This window comes from Carassius carassius, chromosome 26, assembly GCF_963082965.1.
Source record: "Carassius carassius chromosome 26, fCarCar2.1, whole genome shotgun sequence".
Lineage (NCBI taxonomy): Eukaryota > Metazoa > Chordata > Actinopteri > Cypriniformes > Cyprinidae > Carassius > Carassius carassius.
In genome coordinates, this window is record NC_081780.1 from 14,326,896 (window position 1) to 14,350,553 (window position 23,658).

Genomic DNA, 23,658 nt, shown 5'->3' on the forward strand with positions numbered 1-23,658 from the left:
TACTTAAGTATTCTGCACAAGAAAGTAATTTCAGAACCAAATGAAGTAAATAATGACAGAATTCATTTCCTAATTTTTTAGGTGTTAAAATCTAAATAGGGATGGATGATTCCAAAAAAACAACAATCGTTGTATAAGCCATTATTTCAGTATTTTACTACTACTAATAATAATAACAGCAACATTTAATGTTTAGCTAACTCTTTCCCCGTCAGCGTTTTTGAAAAACGTTGCCAGCTACCTCCAGCGTTTTTGTTGATTTTCACTAAAATTGCATGGCCCCCAGAATATTTTGTTTTATGATTATCTGAACATGCAATACATCGAAATAAAGATTGAAAAAAATAAAAAAAATATTCTAGCTTCAAGTATTGTTCTTTTATTTTAACACTTGAATGTAGGTAGGTTTCATAAAAAGAGCAACATTTTGAGCAAAAAGCTGAGAAAATGGCATTGAATGACAATCGAATGCGATTGTCGTGCGCATTTTGTAAGTAAAGCCAGTTCTGTAATCGGCAGTAAATCATCATCACATTCTTTTAGATGGAGCAACATTTACTACACTGAGTCGTAGTTCATTGACTGGTAGAGGATATAATTGCGCGATTATAAAATTGAAGAAAAAAAACTACATGTTTTTACTTCAAACTCACTTCATAACGTCAGTCGAGTGTTCTTTCTGATAATCTTTCTGTGAAATAAATCCTTCCGTGAGATGATGTGGCTTCTAACACAGAATTAAGCACGCAATATATTTCATAGTATTCTAAGCAGTGATAAAGGCATTGCATTATAAATGTACTTTATTTTAATGGAAATTCTAATAATATTAACTGAGATAAACCATATATTTTCATAATTGTGAGTTTATTAGTCACGTTTAATTAATAAAAGGAGTTAAATCATCTGTTTATCCAACTACCACTAAAGGCGTTTCCTGGGTTTCTTCTGCAAGGCGTATTTGGATTTTCAGCGTGAGAGCGCCCTCTGGCCTTCGGATGGAGATTTTCTGCTGATAACAGAACCATTCTTGACAATGAAAGTTATGCATTACAATTGCAGTTTCTGTCTAATTGTGATTTCGATTCCATTCCGATTTATGGTGCAGCCCTAATTCCGTGTTTGACAGCGAAGTGTCAAAACAGAAAATTCTGTTTAGTGGGGGAAAGAGTTAACTGTAATGCAATAAAATTATAAGCATACATAATACAAGTAATTATACATAAAAAAAAAAAACCATACAATTTTCTTTACTGATTTTAAAAGAGTTTTTCTTCATTTCTGTAATGGAAAATATTACTGGAAAAAAATGTCATGAAATTTGTATTGACTTTATTTGACTTTTATTGAATCTTCTGTACATGCATGATGTCAAGCGGTGGGATACAGATCTCTCCCACCCCATACACTATAAAGATAAAAAGAAAAGATACCCCCTCAAATGACTTTACAGAATACATTTCATTAGCACTGTAGATAAGCATCAATGTAGAATTGAACCCCTAAAGTGGTGACCTTACAAATTGCAATTTAACGTAAAGTAATAAATGTCATATAGCCGTCTTTATCAGCTACAAGAGACCTTGTGAACGTGCTTAACGTCTCCAATTGATTTGGTTATTTTGAAAACGCACAGCAGCAGCCTAGGCTATACGTCACACTAACCATACACAATGAATAGCTACATCTATTGATACCAAGACTTTTAACTACTTGTAAACATTTGTACAGCGTGTAAAATGTAGAAATCGGACAATGGCAGATAATATTCATTACAGCATTTGCAAGTTCCAAGCCAGAGACATGTTCACTGCGCTATGCTATCAGAGGCCAAAACACGGAACCGGTCGTAGTAACGCCAACTGTCAGGGAGGATCGGTTACCCAGTTTAAAATGAGGCCATAAGTTTAGAGGTGGGCTCCTGTCCAACAGGCACTTTTTGGACTCAAAGGTAATGATGTGTCTTAAAAAGACAGACTTTAAATGTAAAGGCAACTGTGGCCACATTTAACTGATAGAGGAGCCCTTGAAGCTAAACTATCCTAGAAGTGTGATTTGAGCAATTTGAGATTTAAATGTAAAAAAAACCTCTGAGCTAGAAAAATAAAAGAAAGGACAGAAAATAATTTGGTGCCACACCACGTACATTCAAAGGCATTTACTCTTTTCGTTGTCCTGCATAAGCCTTAAAAGAACAGTCAGCGCAGCCTATTTACATACATTTACATTAAATAGAAGGCAAGTTCCTTTTAACAACCTCCGTAAAAGGGTGAGGCATCAAGTAACACCACATTGGGTGGCTCGGTTTGACATCCAGAGGTCCGGGTTCTCGAAGCCTCCCCAAGGTGTGCACGCATCCTTTTCCAGAGAGCGACGACTAGATGGACAGACATGTAAGCTCAGAGCAGAACACTTAAAGGACAGAGAGCGTCGGTGGCATCACTCAGCAAATCCCTCCGGCCGCCACAGCGAGACGCTGACTCCGTTTTAGCCATCCTCGGGTCGCCGGGTTCTACCTGGTGAGTTGCCCGACCACTTTGAGCAAGGTCTTATTTTCCTGTTTGAGCTGCTCATTCTCATCTTCAATATCATCCAGATCCTGAAAAACACATCAAAATGTATAGAAAGCGTTATTTCATCAGATGATTTTTTTTTTTTACAAATGAAAGTGAATATAGTAGTTGTTTTTCAGTGTAAGAAGTCATCTGTGGCCTACATGGTCAAAAGAGAGTCTCTGACACTGTCGCATAAATAAAAGACTTCTCACAAAACAGACTTGTGATTGGCAAATGATTCCAATAGAGGTTGATGTTAGGGTGTGGCAAAGCTCACAATATGATATATGTAGTACTAGGGCTGTGCGATTAATCAAAATCGCGATTTGCTAATCGCAAAAGCCTGCGATGTGGATGCTATATTACTCTGTTCCAGAGCATCTGCATGACTGCTAGCCTTGAGTGGCAGTCTTACTAACCAATAGAGTGAGGGCACCTCTGTTCTCTCCAATCAGCACTGCTCTAGCCAACTGCTAAACGCCCACCATTAAAAAACTGGGGTCAGCTCAATAGTTAGGCAAATTAAAACTAAAGAAAAACGTTATGTAACTTAAGCTTCGAAACGACTGCAAATGAACAAAAAATGTATTTTGCAAGAGCTGCATCACAATGCATCAAGAGCATCCCTTATAGCATGTTCGCTATTCACAATTCAGAAGACTGCACATACAGCTTATGTCTCTGAATGCTTCTCATACTCGCTCCTCTCTTCCCCACGCGGTGCGAATCCCGCGGCACAGACAAGCCGTTCACACTTGCCGCACTCACGCAGTCTGTTTCATAACGCTCTGTTATATTCGCGTGTGCACTGCACCGCAAATCTCCACGAGCGCATCTGGCAGTATGGATGAGGCTCAACGCACACGCGCAACCTTCGTCAGCTCGCGCCTGTCTCTGCGTTTAAAACGATTGTAAATTCAGTCTAACTGCTTGCTAATTTCACTTGGATGAAATGAAACCTTCAGCACATTTTCCACTTGTTCTTAAAATCCCAAATACAGTGTAACATATGTAATACTTTAATAATTGACTAAAGAAATAGTTCTTTATTTATAAAAATTAAAAAATCTTTCCAGTGAAATTGAGTATTAAAGTTAATTCTGTAAAAGTAGTTATACCATTATAATATTGTCTGCTGAAAAAAAATATATATATATAGTGGTGGGCATAGATTATTTTTTTAAAATCTAGATTAATCTCACTGTAATCTTGGAATTAATCTAGATTAAAATGGCTCATTTGAATTCTGCCAAAAAACATTCAGAATATGTGTGCTACCCAAATAAAATAATGACTAGAAGTAACGTTAAGTCTTTTAGAACGGCTCATCTCCTGTTTCCAAAATGCATCACAAACTGCTTGAGAAAGCTGTAAACGAATTCCACATTGCACAAGGTGCAAACAACCTTACGCCTGTTTTACCATAATCCGCCTGCAGTGCGTATGCGTTTCATATTTTTTTACGCACCCATGTTAACGGATTCCAGCGTTCACACGGTTGCGGTCCGTCTGTGTTCCAGGTGATTGATCGTTTACGTACCGAGTAGCGGACTGCAAACGCGTCCTGTGTGAAAGCACAATGAGTATGAGTCCGTGCTGCTTCTGCACCCAGGGCCGTAGCTGGGGTCAGTGGGGCCCCAGTGAAGGTTGTACCAATGGGCCCTGTTTGAAATTGTTTAATTTGTATGTTTGTTCGTTTTTATTTATTTGTGCTATTTACACAATGTTTAAGGTTTTCAAGTTTGTAGGTGTCAAGGTACAGAAACTGAATAATTAAATGTAAAATAGCACTGGATAGTCTTCAATGTAAAAATGAAATATACAATCAAACCAAAATTTATTCAGACACCTTCAATATTTCTCACATTATTACAGTTTATTTGCTATCGCTTGTAAAATGGTTCTAAAATATGACAAGAACTTAGTTAAACTGTGTGAGAACAAATTTGTCTTGATAATGTCATAACTTTGATAGAAATGTATGTAATGGATTACAATCAACCAAATCTACAGACAACTGTTATTATGACAATATTTACACTACCATCAATACTTTGTTGACCAATTACCAAGCAATGCTTAATTTTGTTCAGACTGTGGTGTGAAAAGGTTGCATTAGCAATTCAGAAAAAAAAAAACCCACAAGCATTACATGGTGCTTTATAAGGCGCTCAATAATTGTTGATATACAATTTTTTTTAATCAATTTCACTAGTAGTTCACTGTATGAAGATTCTTTGGGTATAATATGTCACAGTTCACTGAATTTTGCTATACTCACTTACATAAATGTATTATAGTGTCCTGTACCTACTAGTCAAATATATCAAAAATTATATCTGGTGTCTGAATAATTTTTGGTTTGACTGTGCATTAATTCTTGTTAAAACTACAAAGTAATTCAGTCAAGAGCAGTGAGTGATTTTCTTTCATTTTCTTGTATTAACATTACAGCAGCCAGTAGCTAAATTAGGCGCGATCACTTTAAGAGACGATGAACGCATCCAATATAATACACATCCCATTTTTTTGAGCTTACTTTCTAAGGCGGTATTTTGACATTTTGTATGTATTTGTCGGCACAAGAGCAAAAAGAAGCAGATTCAGTGTTCAAGTGTTTTGAGACGCCTTTCTCTGCATGAGCCCTAAACAACAGAACACTGCGGTGCTGAATTGGGCTCTTTTACATCTTTTTGTTTGTTCAAACTGTGATTTGTTTTTGTTCGTTTAAGTGCAGGAGGGACTTCGTAGAGAACTTCGCAGAAGATAGCTCTGTTCAGCGTCACTGTCCGTGATACGCGGCTCTCTCTCTGCGTGCGCACCGTGTTAGCACGTCACGTTTGATGTGGTAATTTCACAGTAGGTTTAAATACTCATTCTCGCCCCCTACAGATTCGGCTAGATATACATCGGTGCTAAAATATCAAGGTGAAAGTCATCATAGCTTGCTTAATATAGACCCAGCTCTCAACCCAACTTTAAGAATAGATTAACGGCGATATTTTTTTTATTGCCCGATAAGAGTCTCACGTTAACGCAGCACGTTAATGGCCCACCACTAACATACATACATATATATATATAACCCCTCCCAAACCCAATTGAAAATTGAATGGATTTCAGAGTTATAATGGGAATTGTATTGGTTTTATGGTGTCTATTTGATGGATTCTATTGGTGGGATGTAATCTGGAAGATGGCAACCAATAGAACAACAATAATTACTATTGAAATAATGCTAAAAACAAAAAGGAATTATGTAATGGTTTAATGGAAACTGTAAAAATTTCTGTTTTTTTTTTGTTTTTTTCTCACCAGGGTAATGACACTGTGCTGTACATTATTGACAATATTGAGCTGAAGCTTGACTTTGCAAAAAAAAAAAAAGATATTTTCACCATATTGCACAGCCCTATGTAGCACAAATATTTATTATATGGAAATATGGGTGATAATGTGTCAAATCAGTCAGATTTCAGAAACTTCCTCAGCTTAATTTTTTAGATTTTGTCAATATTTTTTCCTGAAGAAAAATAAACCTATATAGTGATAAAAGCCAGAACATTAAATGTCATTAACAAATATGTAGTGAGTAGAGCTGCAACTAACGATTATTTTTTCTGTCGACTAATCTAACAATTATTTTTTTCGATTAGTTGACTACTCTAACGATTATTTTTATTACAATAAACAATTAATCTAATGTTCTTTTTTTGATTAGCTAATGAATCCTTTGGATAACTTTACAAAAAAATATAAGTACAACTTCTAATATAATATTTCAAGCTTTATTCATTTTCAACCAATGTGGTTGACGTTTTTACAGTATACAAAAATAAAGAGGCAAAGAAAATTATTTTACTATGGTAAATATGAGTTTACGATAGCGCTTATAATTAAACCACAGTAGCCACAAATTTACAGTTGTCCGAGACGTCATGTAATGTTCTTTAGCATCACAAACCATAAAATGTAGTCAGGGTTCTGCTATGGTTTAGCATGGTTTCCAGAGATCTGGAGCTGATTCAGGGTAGCTCTGTGGTTTGTGACGGTTGTCTCGCGGCGCGCTGTCTTTTAAGTGGCCGTTCCCATATCGCGTCTTTTGCGCGCTCAAGTTCATTATTTCCAATGTAGGCGCGTGGTATGCACGCTCATAATGGAAGCGACGCGGTCGTGGCGCGCACACGTAAACAGTCGCGTCCGCACTGCATCGAGTTAGTTAAAAACATCCAAACTTTTCAGAATGCCGCAAGCGCACCGCGGGTCATGTGACAAGAACTAACCAATCAGCTTCATCCTTTCCCGTAACAACGTTGAAAGCTCAGCTAAGATGAAGGAACTGCTGGTCATAGCTTTATATGGATTGCCATTTTGAAATAAATTTAGTAGCAGAGCTACTGCAAGCGATTTTTAGTGCTGCAAATCCATTTATCCTTTGATGAAATTTCCGCGTCTTCATGGAGAGAGCACGTCATGGTTGCTTAGCAATGGCAGACGCCTCAGGGGTGCAACTGCCCGAGCGCTTTGGAAAGGAGGAGAAAGCGGCGCGACTAGCGTTTTCAGGCGCGATATGTGAACGGCCCCTAACCCGTGTTCGAAACCCGCACCAACACACTTTTTTTTATTTTATCCTTACTTCAGCCGCTACGGGTGATCATACCAATAACTTGTAATCTTTACAAGAATATCAGAATCATGCAATGAGCAAGTCTGCGTTTATTAGACACTTAATAATATCACATCAGTTTGTTCCCTCACATTTGCAGCAGAGACCTAAACCAGGAAGTTGGTTGCCAGATCACACGGTAACCAGTTAAACCGTAACACCGGAGAGCACCAGGATGTTTTCCTCTGAGGTGCTCGTGCATCACAGTTGTGCTGCCGTGGTACACCATATCGGTTTTACAAAGGGAACAAAGGGCCATTTTATTTGGCCTCTGTTTAAAGTATTCCCATACTTTTGATAACAGTGGTCTCTGTTTTTGTGATGGAATGCAACTTTCTCCATTCCCAGTATGCCATTACGCGAGATGTAAACAGTGTGATGCGTCGACGCATTTCACGCACGTCGAGGTATTTTGTAGTCAACGTAATCGATGACATCGCGTCGTTGCAGCACTAGTAGTGAGTAATCCCCTATTTTGTAATGGTGGGGGGGAGGGGGTCAAAATTTTCACCTGAGATTCAGAGCCAAATTGCAGGTGGTTAAAATGACTTCAGAAAAATTCAGCATAATTTTTGCACAAAGACTGGTATTAAAAACGTTGGTGCATTAAATGCCAGTAGTGACCATTCAAAAATGGAGAAAGAGAACTTTTTCAAGGTTTGCGTGCCTGTAATCTCAAGAAATATTCAAGATATTATAATGTACTTTTTAGATATTGGGTCTCCACAAACTTTCCTTGTAGCATATTTATATTTAAGTCCATATATATTTCAGTTCCATAGATTGCAAATTCAATGCATACAATTACAATTTCTTTCTGCATTCCCCCCTCCCCTTCTCCCCCATCTCAGGTGAAAACGGTCATTTTGAACCCTCTTAACAAAATACAGGATTACTCAGTCAATATAAATTATATTTTTGGCTATTGCTACTAGGGTTGGGCTGATAGACGATGCCATCATCCATCGCCGATGGCTGACAGACATCATGATGTTAAACTGACAACTGTGATTCCTCCATATATATATATATATATATATATATATATATATATATATATATATATATATATATATATATATATATATATATATATATATATATATATATATATATCGTTGGGTAAGTATAGGCGACTATATAAATTGTGGAGATCAGGGAGCCGCTATTCAAACCACTTTAGATTGCGCACCCTCATTTTACTTTTGAGATCTCACGATCACTAGGACTCTATACTATGGAGCGGCAGTACTTAACCACACATTTGACAAGATTAGATGTTTGTCATTGGTGCTCAGGATCTGAAAATCATTCGCCATCATCCTATCGGACATTTCTCCTTACTCTGTGTGTGTGGTAAATTAACTTTCATGTACTGTAATGCAATAAACTACCACTAGCAAGCGGCTAACCTTTCAGTGGCTCTGTAGAACACGTTATTTGTTTCACGCTCTGGGCACACCCCTAAAGCCGCGGTGACACTATACTGTGTGTGAAATTCATTCGGACACTGATATGATGTCATGCTCTGCAGTCTCTTTTTAAAAACTTAAATTCAACACATAAACAATAATAATACACCTAAAATGTAAAAACATACAATCTACTCCACTTTCCTGCAAGGCTGCGATAGGAGGTCAACTACCTATTTGTCGTTGTTGTACGCATTGCTATCGTTGAAAGTAAAAACATAGCTTCTCTGTCAGGTCTCCTGTTTGCCAGAGCAGGATTAATAATAACAAATGAAGCATTAGCAGGATCAATTAGCGGCAAACAAGCTGTCGACTCATCAAAAGCTCTGGCAGTAAAGTGACAAGTTTCATTTACAGTTTCCTCAGTCAATAACAATGACGGACTGTCGGCGGGATTACTCACAGCACACATTTAAATGAGCTCAAAGGTTGAGGAGTTGTTTAACTGGAGGCTGTGTGTACATCTATAAAAAGTAGCACTTGTTTCTCCAGAAAAGAAAACAATATATATCGTGATTATTATAATAGCAGTCTTTACAAGAAAACAGCTTTGTACACTTACAGACAGATTAATAATGTTGCGTAAAGACTGAGGTTGAAGTATTTTCTGTGTTGTGTGTTGTTAATGCTACTCTGTCAGAGACATGGATTAGATTGTTGAGGTCAATTACATGCAAGTGGTGAAGATTTCATCACGCTGCACTCAAGCAGAATTTCATCGGGCATGTCAACAGCAGGCTGTCTAACAGCTGGAAAAAGGCGCTGTTTACAGATAGCATACAGCAATAGCATGGCAAGTCCAAAAGAATGGCAACATTCTGTGTACTAAGGGTGTTACAGAAGAGCATTTTCAAGTAACAACGGAAAAGTTATGTCATTTTAAGCCAGCCATCTATTAAAGGTGCAATAGGAGATCTTGGAAAATGCTAACATTAGCCTGATAGCACTGAAAGCGAACGTCCCACCCTCCCTGCAATTGCTGTCCAAAGCCACGCCCCTAAATGCATTTATGCTCACAGACCAGAATACCAGAGACAACATTACTATAATAGGCTACATCAGTGGATCCCAATTCCAGTCCATGTTCTGAAGTGAAGTAAACCTCTGCTCGGGGAGTAGGGAGCAATGAACACTGTGTAGGGATCATATCGATTGGAACACGGTTCATTCACGTGGTGTACATCGGGTGTCTTAACTAAGTGAGACATGTAAAATATGTGAGCGAGCACTGGAATTGGGACCCACTGGGCTACATCATGCTCAGACCGAGTGTTTTGATTAGACGTACATTTCTTGGTCCTACACCACAGAATATATAAATACATTTAAACAACTTAATGATTGCTAAGTGATGTGAAGAAACTTTCAACCAGCATAACAAAAAATGTTTCTGAAGAAAATCACTTATTGCACTTTTAATTTTTGAACAATACTACTCAGAATGTGAGGTTAAAGATTTAACTGAACTGCTGGGTCAAAACAAGCCAGTTACTGGGTTTGTCCATATTTTACCAAGTACTGGGTTGTATTTAACCCAACATTTTGTAAAGTGTGTATTTATAGTTTATTTTCTGTACTTTAGTCATATTCTAGTCTATTTACATGTGTGGTGGGTGTGTCCTGTTGTCGGCGTTGCAGTGGCGATCTGTCCAAGCGTATACAGGAAGATGGAAGATTTGAAGGATTAAGTATTGTGTGTGTGTGTCAGAGCGCGTGACCAATTATAGCGCAATTAAAGCGCACACGTGCTGGAGTTTGTGAGGTAGGTCTGTTTAAGAGCCAGATGTACCATTTAAAAAAAAATTTTTTTGTAGTCGTTTACGGTCAAAAGAAATGTGGTGTTTTCAGTGTGAGCGTGACCTCCTTATATCTGTCTGTAGAAGCGGAGTTTACAGGTGCTTTGGTCTTGATTTTTACATTCTGTCCTGTTAGTGTATGTGTTTAATGTATTACAGGGAGGAAACAAAAACCAGGCACATGAGGAAAAAGGTTTGAGGGGTCCATGTGAGTGTGGCACCGGCACAGCCGACTGTATTTGTTGGCGTGGGCCTCTGAAGCCATGTTTGTATTGGAAGAATGCGAGAGAACAGACTGCAGTCTCAGACAAAGACAACAGCCCTGACATCCAAGGATCAGAACCACCTACTGGGTGTATTCCCTGCAGAAAGCCTAAAAGTAGAGCTGCGTTCTAATGCAGACAGAGAGTGTGAGACACTGCCCTGGCTAGACTACTGAGTCAGTAGAGTTTGGCATTGTGGGAAATGTGTGTGTAGTAAACAGTAATAGTGTTTAATGCATAGCTGTGATGCAATTAGAAGTACTATCGCAGTGTGGTGTGGTCCATTGTGAAGATTATTACAGAATATATGAGAACAGATCCCACTTTGTCTGTGTGTGTCAGAGGCTCCCAAAAGATGAGAAATGAAACCAAAAGAAGCCACTGAATTAGTTTTGGTGGCCATTTGATTTGAGATGTCAATTATTTTACACAAGTCATATTTAGAACACGGCATGAAAGCAGTACCATAGTACCAGTGTCTGAGGACCCCAGTGGACAGGGCAGTGTTGTAACGAGCAGATGATTGGAATCAGGTTAGTGGGAAGTGAGGTCACGCTTTTCATTGGTGTGCCATTGGTTGACGAGGCGTTTTCAGCTGTAGCACATTCAAAAGCCTGAGTATTTAAGCAGTCAGTGTCCCGCAGCAGCCATCGAGCAAAAACCAGTTTGTGACTCCACTGAGCAGACTCCTAATCCATAAGCATCAGGACTTTCAGCCTTCATCAGATGCTTTAACTTACTTACACATACTGACATGTCAACAGCTACCATATAGGCTACCTTAATTATAAGACAGCCACTCCAAAATGACCACTATGCTAAAGGCGTGCATCAAACACCATCACACGACTGTACGCAAAGAGGTACACAACACTACCTCAGGACGTTGCATCAGGCCATCTTTAAAAATATTCTTGTTTGCCGTAACCCGACCGACCCTGTCCATTTAGGACCGACTCTTTTTTCTTTTTTTTTTTTTGCTATTAGTCCAACTGACCTGCCGGTTGTACATTTGCATTAAGACCGACCAATTATTATTTTTTTTAGAAACAACTAACAAACAACTAATACAAAAGCAATAAAATAATATTATATAGTATTGTATTAATAGTATTGTAAATATATAAATTGCCTATGCCTACATACAAACGAAGACAACGTTCTTTAAAAAAAACCCTGTGACGTCATCTATGTTAACACAGATGTCACGCTATGGCCTGTGCATTCGCTTTGCCTCATACTCTCATTCATATGGCGTTATTTCCCTGTCAAATGTCGAGAGCGCATTATTGTAGCGCGAAAGTACATTAATATAGTGCGCGGAATACAATGTGCCTGAGCTCGAATCTCTCTCCTCCAGCGCGGAATATAATTCGCGGACATGGAACACATGGAATAAGTTCACTGAAGTTCAATCAAGACAAGCCGAGATGGATCCGCCGAATTGACGATTTCAGGTAACTAGTTTTATTTGTTTTGATGTTAAATATGTCAAATGTATCTTAGAAATGTCTGGGAAGAGGGCAATTGGATTATTTTACATATGTTAGACATCTAATATAACAGTTACAAGTGGTATTTCTTATAATGGAATAACAAAATTCCAGAACTACTAGTAAGGTTTAAAGACACTATAATGACCAGGGCTGGATTTCCAGATAAAGTTGTCTATTAGTGTGCTACAAAGACTCTAAAGGTATATCTTAAATGAAGATATACCTTTTCTAGACGTGTTCCCCGAACTAAAAGGGATATTCACCCAAAAATGAAAATTATTAAAGACATAATTTACTCCCCCTCAAGTAGTTTCAAACTAGTATGAATTTTTTTGATCTGCTGAACACAAAGGAATATATTTGGAAGAATGTCAGTAATTAAACAATGTCAGTACGAAACGACGAAGAGTTTTTAAAGGTTTCGGGAAATCCAGCCTTGTAACATTTCCTTTCAGATAACTTTATAGTCTGGAGTACCAATGTTTACATACATATTGTGCAGATAGACAGTCTAGGTAATTTATATGTAAAATAATCCAATCGCCCTCTTCCCAGACATTTCTAAGATACATTTGACATATTTAACATCAAAACAAATAAAACTGGTTACCCGAGATCATCGATTCGGCGGATCCATCTCGGATCGTCTTGGTCATTGTTGCCAGATCTCGCGAGACAAATAAGCAACCAGGCCTGTAAAAACAAGCCCAAAACAAGCGACCTTTTCTACGGAACCCCCATAGGTTCCGAGAAGATAAAAATAAATAAACTGTGTGCACGGTTTTACAATTCGAGGGGGCGGATTTTAAACTGTGGTTACAGATTGTCAATTTACATCCATGTGGACAGATTTGTAAACTGGGCGCAGTCGGTACAGTTTATTTATTTTTCTCCCCCCTGAGCTTCAGGACAATGACCACAAGAGGGAGTTAAACCACCTTTTAACATTATATACACAGTAAAGATCTGATAATTAAAATTTGCACACACAAATAAATATCATCCTGAATTCACAAATTCTTTATTATTGCATAATAAAAACTCTCCTACAGTCCAGTTAGTCACTATCAGTCGCATCTCGCGCGCATTTATTTAAAGTTTACGTCAGTTCACTGACGACGTTTTCCTAACCAGAAAAAAAAAAATTTGCCCTGCTCTGCCTCTGATTGGCTAGTACTCGTTGCCATCTGGGCCAGAGCCAATTAGAAGCAGGATGTGGGTGGGAAAAAACTGTCTCCTGTGTGTATGGGGGAAAAGGGAGGGACAGAGAGAACAGGCTAGAACTCCAATGTTTAAATATCAAGCAGATATGTTCTATATGTTAACTTATTATAGAGCTGGGAACAAGCCCAAATAAGCAAATACACTTTAGAAACAAGCCCAAAAAGCGACCCGCGACTACCAATATTTGTAAGCGACTTTACAGAAAAACAAGCCCAAAGTTGCGTATAATAAGCAGACATGGCGACACTGGTCTTGATTGAACTTCAGTGAACTTATTGAACTTATTCAATATCAACCAATAAGATTCCATGTCGCGTTTTCATTGGTCAGTCGTTGGAGCCTATTTCTGATTGGTTGTTGCCATTTTGAAAGGGTTTAAGCCACGAGCAAAGAGAAAGAAATCAAAGAGAAGAGTACTTCTGTGTTGTTGGCGGCTGTACTGCGTTTGCGCTCCGTCACTATATTCATTTCATTGACTATTTTTAACTCAAAAATCAATTTTATACATCATCGTTTCCGTTTATATAACGTGTGAATATATCCTCTATTGTATTCTACAACAAAAACAATCAGAGCGCCTCGCTATCACTAGTTTTATTTTGATCTCCCGGGTCCGCTATTAGCTTTTAGCCCGTTAGCATCAGCGGCGTGGTTGCAGCTAACTGCGCTTACATTGCTAATACTCTATTCACACACATTACCACTGCTGTACTCACTGTTACTTGCTTTAATGGCGGATGAATGTCTCCACTCTGTGCAGCTCGAGCTCGAGGCCGTGGGAAAGCAGATTCGCGACCTGGAGGTGAGGCAGGCCCAGCTGAGAGAGCGGAGAGCCGCGCTGGAATCATCCCGGGCTGACGCTCACAAGTCCGGGGTAAGTATACAGCGATCTGCTAACAGTCCCACCACGTCTACTCCGTGTGTTTCTCTGCACAGGCCCGGTGCACCCAGGACACGATCTTCCCAGATGTCCTTCACTGCGACGCCGGGACACCACGGACCCTGGGTGCATCCACAGCGGAGGACGCGAGCCGGGTCCCGGGCGACGACTTCTCCCCCTCCTGCCTTCGACATCTCCATCCGGAACCGCTTCGCTCCCCTCCGCGAGACAGGACGCGACGCTGTGATCATCGGAGACTCCATCGTCCGACACGTAAGTGCTACGTTAGCCGAAGGTAAAGTGCACACTCATTGTTTGCCTGGTGCTCGTGTTCTTGATGTTTCTGCACAGATACCCGTGATCCTGAAGGTCGACGAGAGCCCCAGAGCGGTCGTGCTTCACGCCGGGGTTAACGACACCACGCTGCGGCAGACGGAGACGCTGAAGAGGGACTTCAGCAGCCTGATCGAGACGGTTCGCAGCATGACGCCCGCGGCGACGATCGTCGTGTCTGGACCACTACCCACGTATCGACGAGGACACGAAAGGTTCAGTAGACTTTTTGCTTTAAATGAATGGTTGTTGTCATGGTGTAAAGAACAGAAACTGCTATTTGTTAATAACTGGAATCTTTTCTGGGAGCGTCCTAGGCTGTTTCGCGCTGATGGATTACACCCCAGCAGAATCGGAGCGGAGCTGCTCTCTGACAACATCTCCAGGACACTTCACTCCATGTGACTAGTAAGACAATTCTCAAATAACTATTATGATGACTTTTGTTCCACCCGCTTAAATGATAAAAGTACTTGTGCTGTAAAAACTATTAAGACTGTGTCTGTTCCCCGAATAGTGAGGTCAAAATATAATGTAGGATCTAGAAAAAATCTTATCGTAATTAAACCAGAAAAATGTAAAGTAAATGAACAAAAACAATTTTTAAAGTTTGGGCTCATAAATATTAGATCACTCACACCCAAAGCAGTTATTGTAAATGAAATGATCACAGAAAATAGTTTTGATGTACTCTGCTTGGCTAAAACCAAATGATTATTTTGGTCTAAATGAGTCTACTCCACCAAACTACTGTTATAAGCATGAGCCCCGTCAGACTGGTCGTGGCGGAGGTGTTGCAACAATATATAGTGATATTCTCAATGTTACCCAGAAAACAGGATACAGGTTTAACTCTTTTGAAATACTTCTGCTAAATGTTACACTGTCAGACATGCAAAAGAAACCTAATCTATCTCTTGCTCTGGCTACTGTGTATAGACCACCAGGGCCGTATACAGAATTCCTAAAAGAATTTGCAGATTTCCTCTCAGACCTTCTAGTTACAGTTGATAAGGCGCTAATCATGGGAGATTTTAATATTCACGTTGATAATGCAAATGATACATTAGGACTTGCGTTTACTGACCTAATAAACTCCTTTGGAGTCAAGCAAAATGTCACCGGGCCCACTCATCGTTTTAATCATACACTAGATCTAATTATATCGCATGGAATCGATCTTACTGCTATAGATATTGTACCCCAAAGTGATGATATTACAGACCATTTCCTTGTATCGTGCATGCTGCGTATAACTGATATTAACTATATGTCTCAGCGTTACCGTCTGGGCAGAACTATTGTTCCAGCCACCAAAGACAGATTCGCAAATAACCTGCCTGATCTATCTCAACTGCTATTTGTACCCAAAAATACACATGAATTAGACGAAATTACTGACAACATGGGCACTATTTTCTCTAATACATTAGAAGCTGTTGCCCCCATCAAATTGAAAAAGGTTAGAGAAAAACGTACTGTGCCATGGTATAACAGTAATACTCACTCTCTCAAGAAAGTAACTCGTAGTCTTGAACGCAAATGGAGAAAAACTAACTTGGAAGTTTTTAAAATTGCATGGAAAAACAGTATGTCCAGGTATAGACAGGCTCTAAAAACTGCTAGGGCAGAGCATATCCACAAACTCATTGAAAATAACCAAAACAATCCAAGGTTTTTATTTACCACAGTGGCTAAATTAACAAATTACCAGACGCCACCTGATTCAAATATTCCACCAACGTTAAATAGTAATGACTTTATGAATTTCTTCACTGATAAAATAGATAACATTAGAAATACAATAGCGAACATAGATTCTACAGCGTCTAACACTTCAGTTTCATCCATCGCACCCAAAGATAAACTGCAGTGCTTTACAAATATAGGACAGGAAGAGCTAAATAAACTTATCACTGTATCTAAACCAACAACATGTTTATTAGATCCTGTACCCACTAAATTACTAAAAGAGCTGTTACCTGTAGCCGAAGAACCGCTTCTCAATATCATTAACTCGTCGTTATCTTTAGGTCACGTCCCAAAACCATTCAAGCTGGCGGTTATCAAGCCTCTTATTAAGAAACCAAATCTAGATCCTAGCGTACTGGCAAATTATAGGGCCTATTTCAAATCTTCCATTTATGTCTAAAATTTTAGAAAAAGTTGTGTCTGCTCAATTGAGCACCTTCCTGCATAAAAATGATCTGTATGAAGAATTTCAGTCAGGTTTTAGGCCCCACCATAGCACAGAAACTGCACTTGTTAAAATTACAAATGACCTGCTTCTTGCGTCAGATCAAGGCTGCATCTCATTTCTAGTCTTACTTGATCTTAGTGCTGCGTTCGACACCATAGATCATGACATACTCATAGATCGATTACAAAACTATACAGGTATTCAAGGGCAGGCTCTAAGATGGTTTAGATCCTACCTGTCCGATCGCTACCATTTTGTTTACTTAAATGGGGTCATCTCATTTGTCATCAGTAAAGTATGGAGTGCCACAAGGATCCGTCCTAGGTCCCCTTCTATTATCAATATACATGTTGCCCCTTGGTAATATTATTAGAAAATACGGAATTAACTTCCACTGTTATGCTGATGATACTCAGCTATATATCTCAACGAGACCAGATGAAACTTCCCAATTATCTAAGCTAACAGAGTGTGTTAAAAATGTAAAAGATTGGATGACAAATAATTTTCTCCAATTAAATTCGGATAAGACAGAGATATTAATTATTGGACCAAAAACCACCACACAGAATCTTGTAGATTACAATCTGCAACTAGACGGATGTACTGTTACTTCCTCTACAGTCAGAAATCTGGGTGTTATATTGGACAGCAATTTTTCTTTTGAAAATCATATTTCCAATGTTACAAAAACCGCATTCTTCCATCTTAGAAACATTGCCAAGCTACGAAACATGTTATCTGTTTCTGATGCAGAAAAGCTAGTTCATGCATTCATGACCTCTAGACTGGACTATTGTAATGCACTTCTAGGTGGTTGTCCTGCTTCGTCAATAAACAAGCTACAGGTAGTCCAAAATGCAGCAGCTAGAGTCCTTACCAGGTCAAGAAAATATGATCATATTACCCCAATTTTACAGTCTCTGCACTGGCTACCTATTAAGTTCCGTATCAGTTACAAATGATCATTACTTACCTATAAGGCCCTAAATGGTTTAGCTCCTGCGTACCTAGCTAGCCTTCTACCACGCTACAACCCATCACGCACCCTAAGGTCACAAAACGCTGGACTTTTGGTAGTTCCTAGGATAGCAAAGTCCACTAAAGGAGGTAGAGCTTTTTCACATTTGGCTCCCAAACTCTGGAATAGCCTTCCTGATAATGTTCGGGGTTCAGACACACTCTCTCTGTTTAAATCTAGATTAAAAACGCATCTCTTAAATTGTGAGTGTAGTTGCATCTGCATTTTTATTCTTTAGCTTGGGTTAAACTAATTTTACTTTGTTGGATCAGCAGCTATGCTAATGATGTCTCTATTTTGTTTCTATGTTTTGCCACGGGATTTACATCCCGTGGTAACTAGGATTTACACAAGCTCAAGTCTGGATCCAGAACACCTGAGAAGAGATGATGCTGACCCTCAGAGGACCCCAGATGATGCTAACCTTGAATCAACAAACAGAACTAACAATTATTGCTACATGTGTGACTGCATCATATAATTACTATTAATTAATAATATTGATAGTTCATCATCTAGCTGACTACGTCTTGTATTATTATTATTATTTTTCTAAAATCCTGTCAAACGTGCACAAACTACTAGCTACTACTAAATATTGTAGAAACATAATTTTCTGTAAAGTTGCTTTGTAACGATTTGTATTGTAAAAAGCGCTATACAAATAAACTTGAATTGAATTGAATACTTGGCCATGCGCGAACACACGAGACACAGTCTAAGCACATACACTCATACTTTAAGTGAAGAGGAGAGATTTGCGATTGCACTGAACGCGTTTTAGGTGCAGGCATACTCTCTGAGCGAGCCCAGAGAAAATTCTTACAAGAGCAACTTGTATCTGAGAGCGTGCAACCAGTTCCTGTGCGCGCGCAGAGAGATTCGCGACGCGCTGTCTTTTAAGGGGCCGTTCACATATCACGTCTTTTGCACGTTCAAGTTCGTTATTTCCAATGTAGGCGCGCGATCATAATGGAAGCGACGCGCTCGTTTTTTCCAGGCGCGTCCGCACCGCATCGAATTAAAAACAAACTTCTCAGAATGCCGCAAGCGCACCGTGGGTCATGTGACAAGAACTAACCAATCAGCTTCATCCTTTCCCGTAACAACGTTGAAAGCTCAGCTAAGATGAGGGAACAGCTGATCATAGCTGTATATGGATTGCCATTTTGAAATACATTTTGTAGCAGAGCTACTGCAAGCAATTTTAGTGCTGCAAATCCATTTATCCTTTGCTTAAATTTCCGCGTGTTCATGGAGAGAGCACGTCATGGTTGCTTAGCAACAACAGACGCCCCAGGGGTGCAACTGCCTGAGCGCTTTGGAAAGGAGAAAGCGGCCCGACTAGCGTTTTTAGGCGCTATATGTGAACGGCCCTAACGCGTGTTCGAAACCCGCGCCAACACAGACTTTTTTTTTTATTTATACTTACTTCAGCCGCTACAGGTGATCATACCAATAACTTGAATCTTTACAAGAATATCAGACCTGAACCAGGAAGTTGGTCACCAGATCACACGGTAACCAGTTAAACCGTAACACCGGAGAGCACCAGGATGTTTTCCTCTGAGGTGCTCGTGCATCGCAGTTGTGCTGCCGTGGTACACCATATCGGTTTTGCAAAGGGAACAAAGGGCCATTTTATTTGTCCTCTGTTTAAAGTATTCCCATACTTTTGATAACAGTGGTCTCTGTTTTTGTGATAGAATGCAACTTTCTCCATTCCCAGTATGCCATTACGCAAGATGTAAACAATCAGTGTGACGTGTCGACGCATTTCACGCACGTCGACTTATTTTTGTAGTTGACGTAATCGATGATGTCGACGCGTCGTTGCAGCACTAAATGCCATACATTCACTGTCAGAGTCAACGGTTTGTGCTTGGTAATGATGGCTGCGGCTGCAGTAAACAAAATGTTCGCAGTCACTGTTCAAAGTCATACGGGTTCGGGCAAAAAAAACTGTGCCCAGATCTTTTCCCATCCCTTCTCCCGTCTAATCTAAAACTTCGAAAATCTATTGCACAAATCGATTGGACCAACCAACACAAGTTTCGAAAACGAAAATAGGAAATTGATTTTAACGGCCTTCTCTCGGAGCGTGTCCAGTTTTTTTTTTGTTTTGTTTTTTTTTGGAACATGCGTCACACAGCAACTGCAGCTTCGGACACACACGCATAACAGCAAATAATACTTCTGCACAGTGTTTGTCTTTTTACAACAGAAATGTGAATTCTGCCGGTATTCAGACTTCAGATTCGGGCTAGAATCGTCTACATATGCGATTTTTTTTTGACGTTGACATTTCTAATCGTAAACACAGCCATGTTGAAGCCTGCAGTAAATGTTTTGCATTATGGCAGTCCACTCTGCTTATTGTTTTTCGAGAATGTTGCACTCCTGTTTGTCATTGTGCACGAAACTTCACGGCAATAAATCATCAGAAATATTGTTCTTAACAATATATTGAATCTTTACATTCGTCCTGCCTGTTGTCTGTGGATTTACCTATATTTGGTGTTATATGCTGTATAAAATGTGACAACCCAAGAAAGCAAAGTAAACGGTCTCTTTTTTGTAAGTTGCATTGACACCTAACGCTGGATGCAAGTAAAACAGTACGTCATTTTTTTTCTTCTCACCTGAAATTCATGCAATAAACATGTTTCTGACAAAGATTTCAATTTGTTTGTGGTCTATATAGCCTGCATCAAAATGAGGTTTGCAATGATGCGCCCAAAGGCACGGGTTGAAGACCCAGTCAGTGACGTCACGATATGCTAATTTGTTTAAATTCATACCTACGTAATCACCAAAATTTTACTTTTTTTTTTTTTACATTGAAACTTGAAAAAAAAAAATATAGATCTACCTACTGACCCTTTTTAAAAAAAACATAAAAAATTACTGTTACTGCAAAACAAAATATTTTTAAGGATGGCCTCATGTCAAAGGCCTACAGATTACAACTCTTCAACCCGCACACATTTCTACCACACGATATGATTCATCTAAAACCCATATACTTCAACCACAAGTACACCTTAGCCAACTAATTCTCAAGACACATCATATCAACATTACACAGCCAGCTCGTTTCTTTTCACCCACACATACAGTTCAGTTCTTACTGAAGGCAAAGAGCCAATGCTTTCCCAGTGTGGTGCTGTCAGCCTCATAAAGACGCTGTCACTGACACTAGACTGTCAAAGCATGAAAATAATTACAACAACAGCTACACATGACTACAGGCAACAGAGTGCTGAGAAAGAAAAAAAAACCTACCTAACCTACATAAACATAACCCTTCATCAACCTTTAATGCTTTTTCTATGGTTCGTACCCTGCATGGGCCAATTGCATGTTCAAAGAGTCCAGCCTCTTTCATGCTCTACACCTAAAGGACACTGTGTCTCTATAATGTTGATCAAATAGCAAATCGTGCACAATTGAGTGGCAGTTACCTCACAAAAACACCTACTGCTGGAAATGAGAGCTGAGAGTGCATTTGTTACCCTAAAGCAGAGGATAATTGTAATCTTCAGCTAAGCCTATGAGCGCCTTTACAATATGGAGCTGATTGCTGCTAGATGCCGACGTGGTCGTTTGATAATCATTCCTGTTTATTTGCCGCCTACGTGAGATGTGGATGTTTTGGGGAAGGCCAAACGAAGGGGGAAAAAGTTTTCCGGAAAGCAAAACACCTGCAACTCAACGGAAGACGTAACCTCAGTCTGCCAGATGCCTTAGTAAATGGTGTGAGAGGTTAAAGGATGAGTAATGTCCATTAGCGGTGTAAACACGTGTAAATATAGCGGTGTGCTGACGTCCGACGCAGATGCTTTTAATTACGACGGTGCTTAATGGGATGCTCTGTGTGACAAACATGTCAATACTGCTGAAATACGAGTACTAAAGCACCTCAGGTCCGTGAGCAGGTATCCACGTCATTTTTTATCCTTTAGCCAAAACATTTCTGTCATCGCCAGCTCATAAAATAAATAAATAAATACATTTACATAATGCTGTTTTTTTGCCTCTTTGGATACTATGCTGTTTGGCACCTTCTGTGTCAAACTGCTGCTATAAAGATCTATTTTGACCAGGTTTACTGGGTTCACTTAACTGCAGTATTTTAATAACCACTCTTTAACTGATACCCTTGTAAAGGTCATATACAGTCAGGTCCATATATATTTGGACACGGGCACAATTTTGATTATTCTAGTAAAGGCCTGGCAAAGCATCACAGAAGAGCAAACCCAGTCTCTGGTGATGTCCGTGGCCAAAGTCAGTGTCCAAATATATATATGAACCTGACTGTAGGTCTACATAAACCAATTAATTCATAAAAACATGCAAGTGTACTGACTGAGACCACTGGCCTATATTAAAAACATGTTAAATGTTCACTGCTAAATCTACAGACAATTCTGGAATTATATGGAATTTAGAAATGGAAAACGCATAGAAACCCCGATTTGAGGTGAGCCCAAGTTAAATGCTCTAAAGAGCGTGTGCGAGCTGCCTATAAACTGTCACTTCCAATTAATTGACAAGTTAATAGAAGTTATATTGACATTTCCGTCTCCTAATGCAAATTAAAGTAGTTATCGAAGGGGAAATGAAAATAAGTATGACAGATAACACTTCTGGACACATGCGCTTGTAAAGTTGCTCATTTGGATGCTACGAGACCGCTGTCTGCTTCTCACCCGGTTTAGCAGGTCGATCTCCTCCTTCAGCTTAACGATCAGCTCGTCCTTGTCCTGGTGGTCTTTCAACAGGCGATTGTTCTCCTGCCTTTCCATGGCCAGCTCCTGTGAAAGTGCAAATCCATCAGATCCAAAAAGCCTTAAGCACAATTACAATAGTACATAGTATGTGCTGCTTTGCCTTACTTTCATATTTCTGTATGCAAATAAGCACTGTTAGGATTGACTAAACTCTCAGCATGTCAGTAATGCCATGCATGGCAGGTTTCACTTGATACACATTGATATGGAAATGTGGGTGATTGTCAATATCATGGTGTTTTTTTTTTCAAATGATTTTGCACCTTAGGTCACATTAGAAATCCACAAACGACAGCAACTTTTAAGTGACTTGGTTCTGTTTCTGCAGCACTGTGCATGCTGCTCCACATCATAGCATTCTACATACATTATCAAGTAGCAACCTCATTTTAGTTATGGACAGAAATATTGCTTATTACAAACTTGGCACATCGAGTGTGGTTAGGATGTGCTGTTTGTTTTATTCAGAACAGAACAGTGTTCCCCACAGCTTTTCCTTTCGCTCAGGAGGTAAATGCTCGATTCTCCTTGTTACACATGTTTATCCTCCATCACACCTACATGTAGGAGCATTTGAACATGTTCCTACATCCTCAGAAATGCATTAATATTAATGACTATATTAAAGGGGTTAAAAGCAGCACCTCAATTGACTGATGCTACAGACGTTACAATCACAATCATGAAGCGTGTGGTCTTAATGCATCATGTGCCTTTAAGAGTGCTGTTCGGCTGATCTTGGAGTTTAAGAATTATTCATCTTGCTATTAAAGCGTTCGCTGCATGGAAAATCTTAAGCCAATTAAGTTGAAGGTTATTACAGTGCTGTCTGAGACACGCTGAGAGATATATGTGAAACCTTATGAAACCACTGCAAGATAAGGTGCAAAAAAATAAGGCTTACTAGGTTTGGATATGAACCCCATGCTGAAATGAAATTTTATATTAGTATATGA

At 39.3% G+C, this 23,658-nt stretch overlaps 1 protein-coding gene across 1 annotated transcript in view; it reads right to left on the minus strand.

The window, feature by feature from the left end:
* Positions 1–1,312: 1,312 nt before the first annotated feature.
* LOC132105862 (PRKC apoptosis WT1 regulator protein-like) overlaps positions 1,313–23,658 on the minus strand; it is a 76,639-nt gene continuing 54,293 nt past the window's right edge. The window contains exons 6-7 of the mRNA XM_059511328.1: positions 22,622–22,726; positions 1,313–2,599 (exon numbers count right to left, since the gene is read on the minus strand). Of these exons, the coding sequence (XP_059367311.1) occupies positions 2,513–2,599; positions 22,622–22,726 (192 nt within the window). The 3' untranslated portion in view covers positions 1,313–2,512. The remainder of the gene's footprint in view (positions 2,600–22,621; positions 22,727–23,658) is intronic.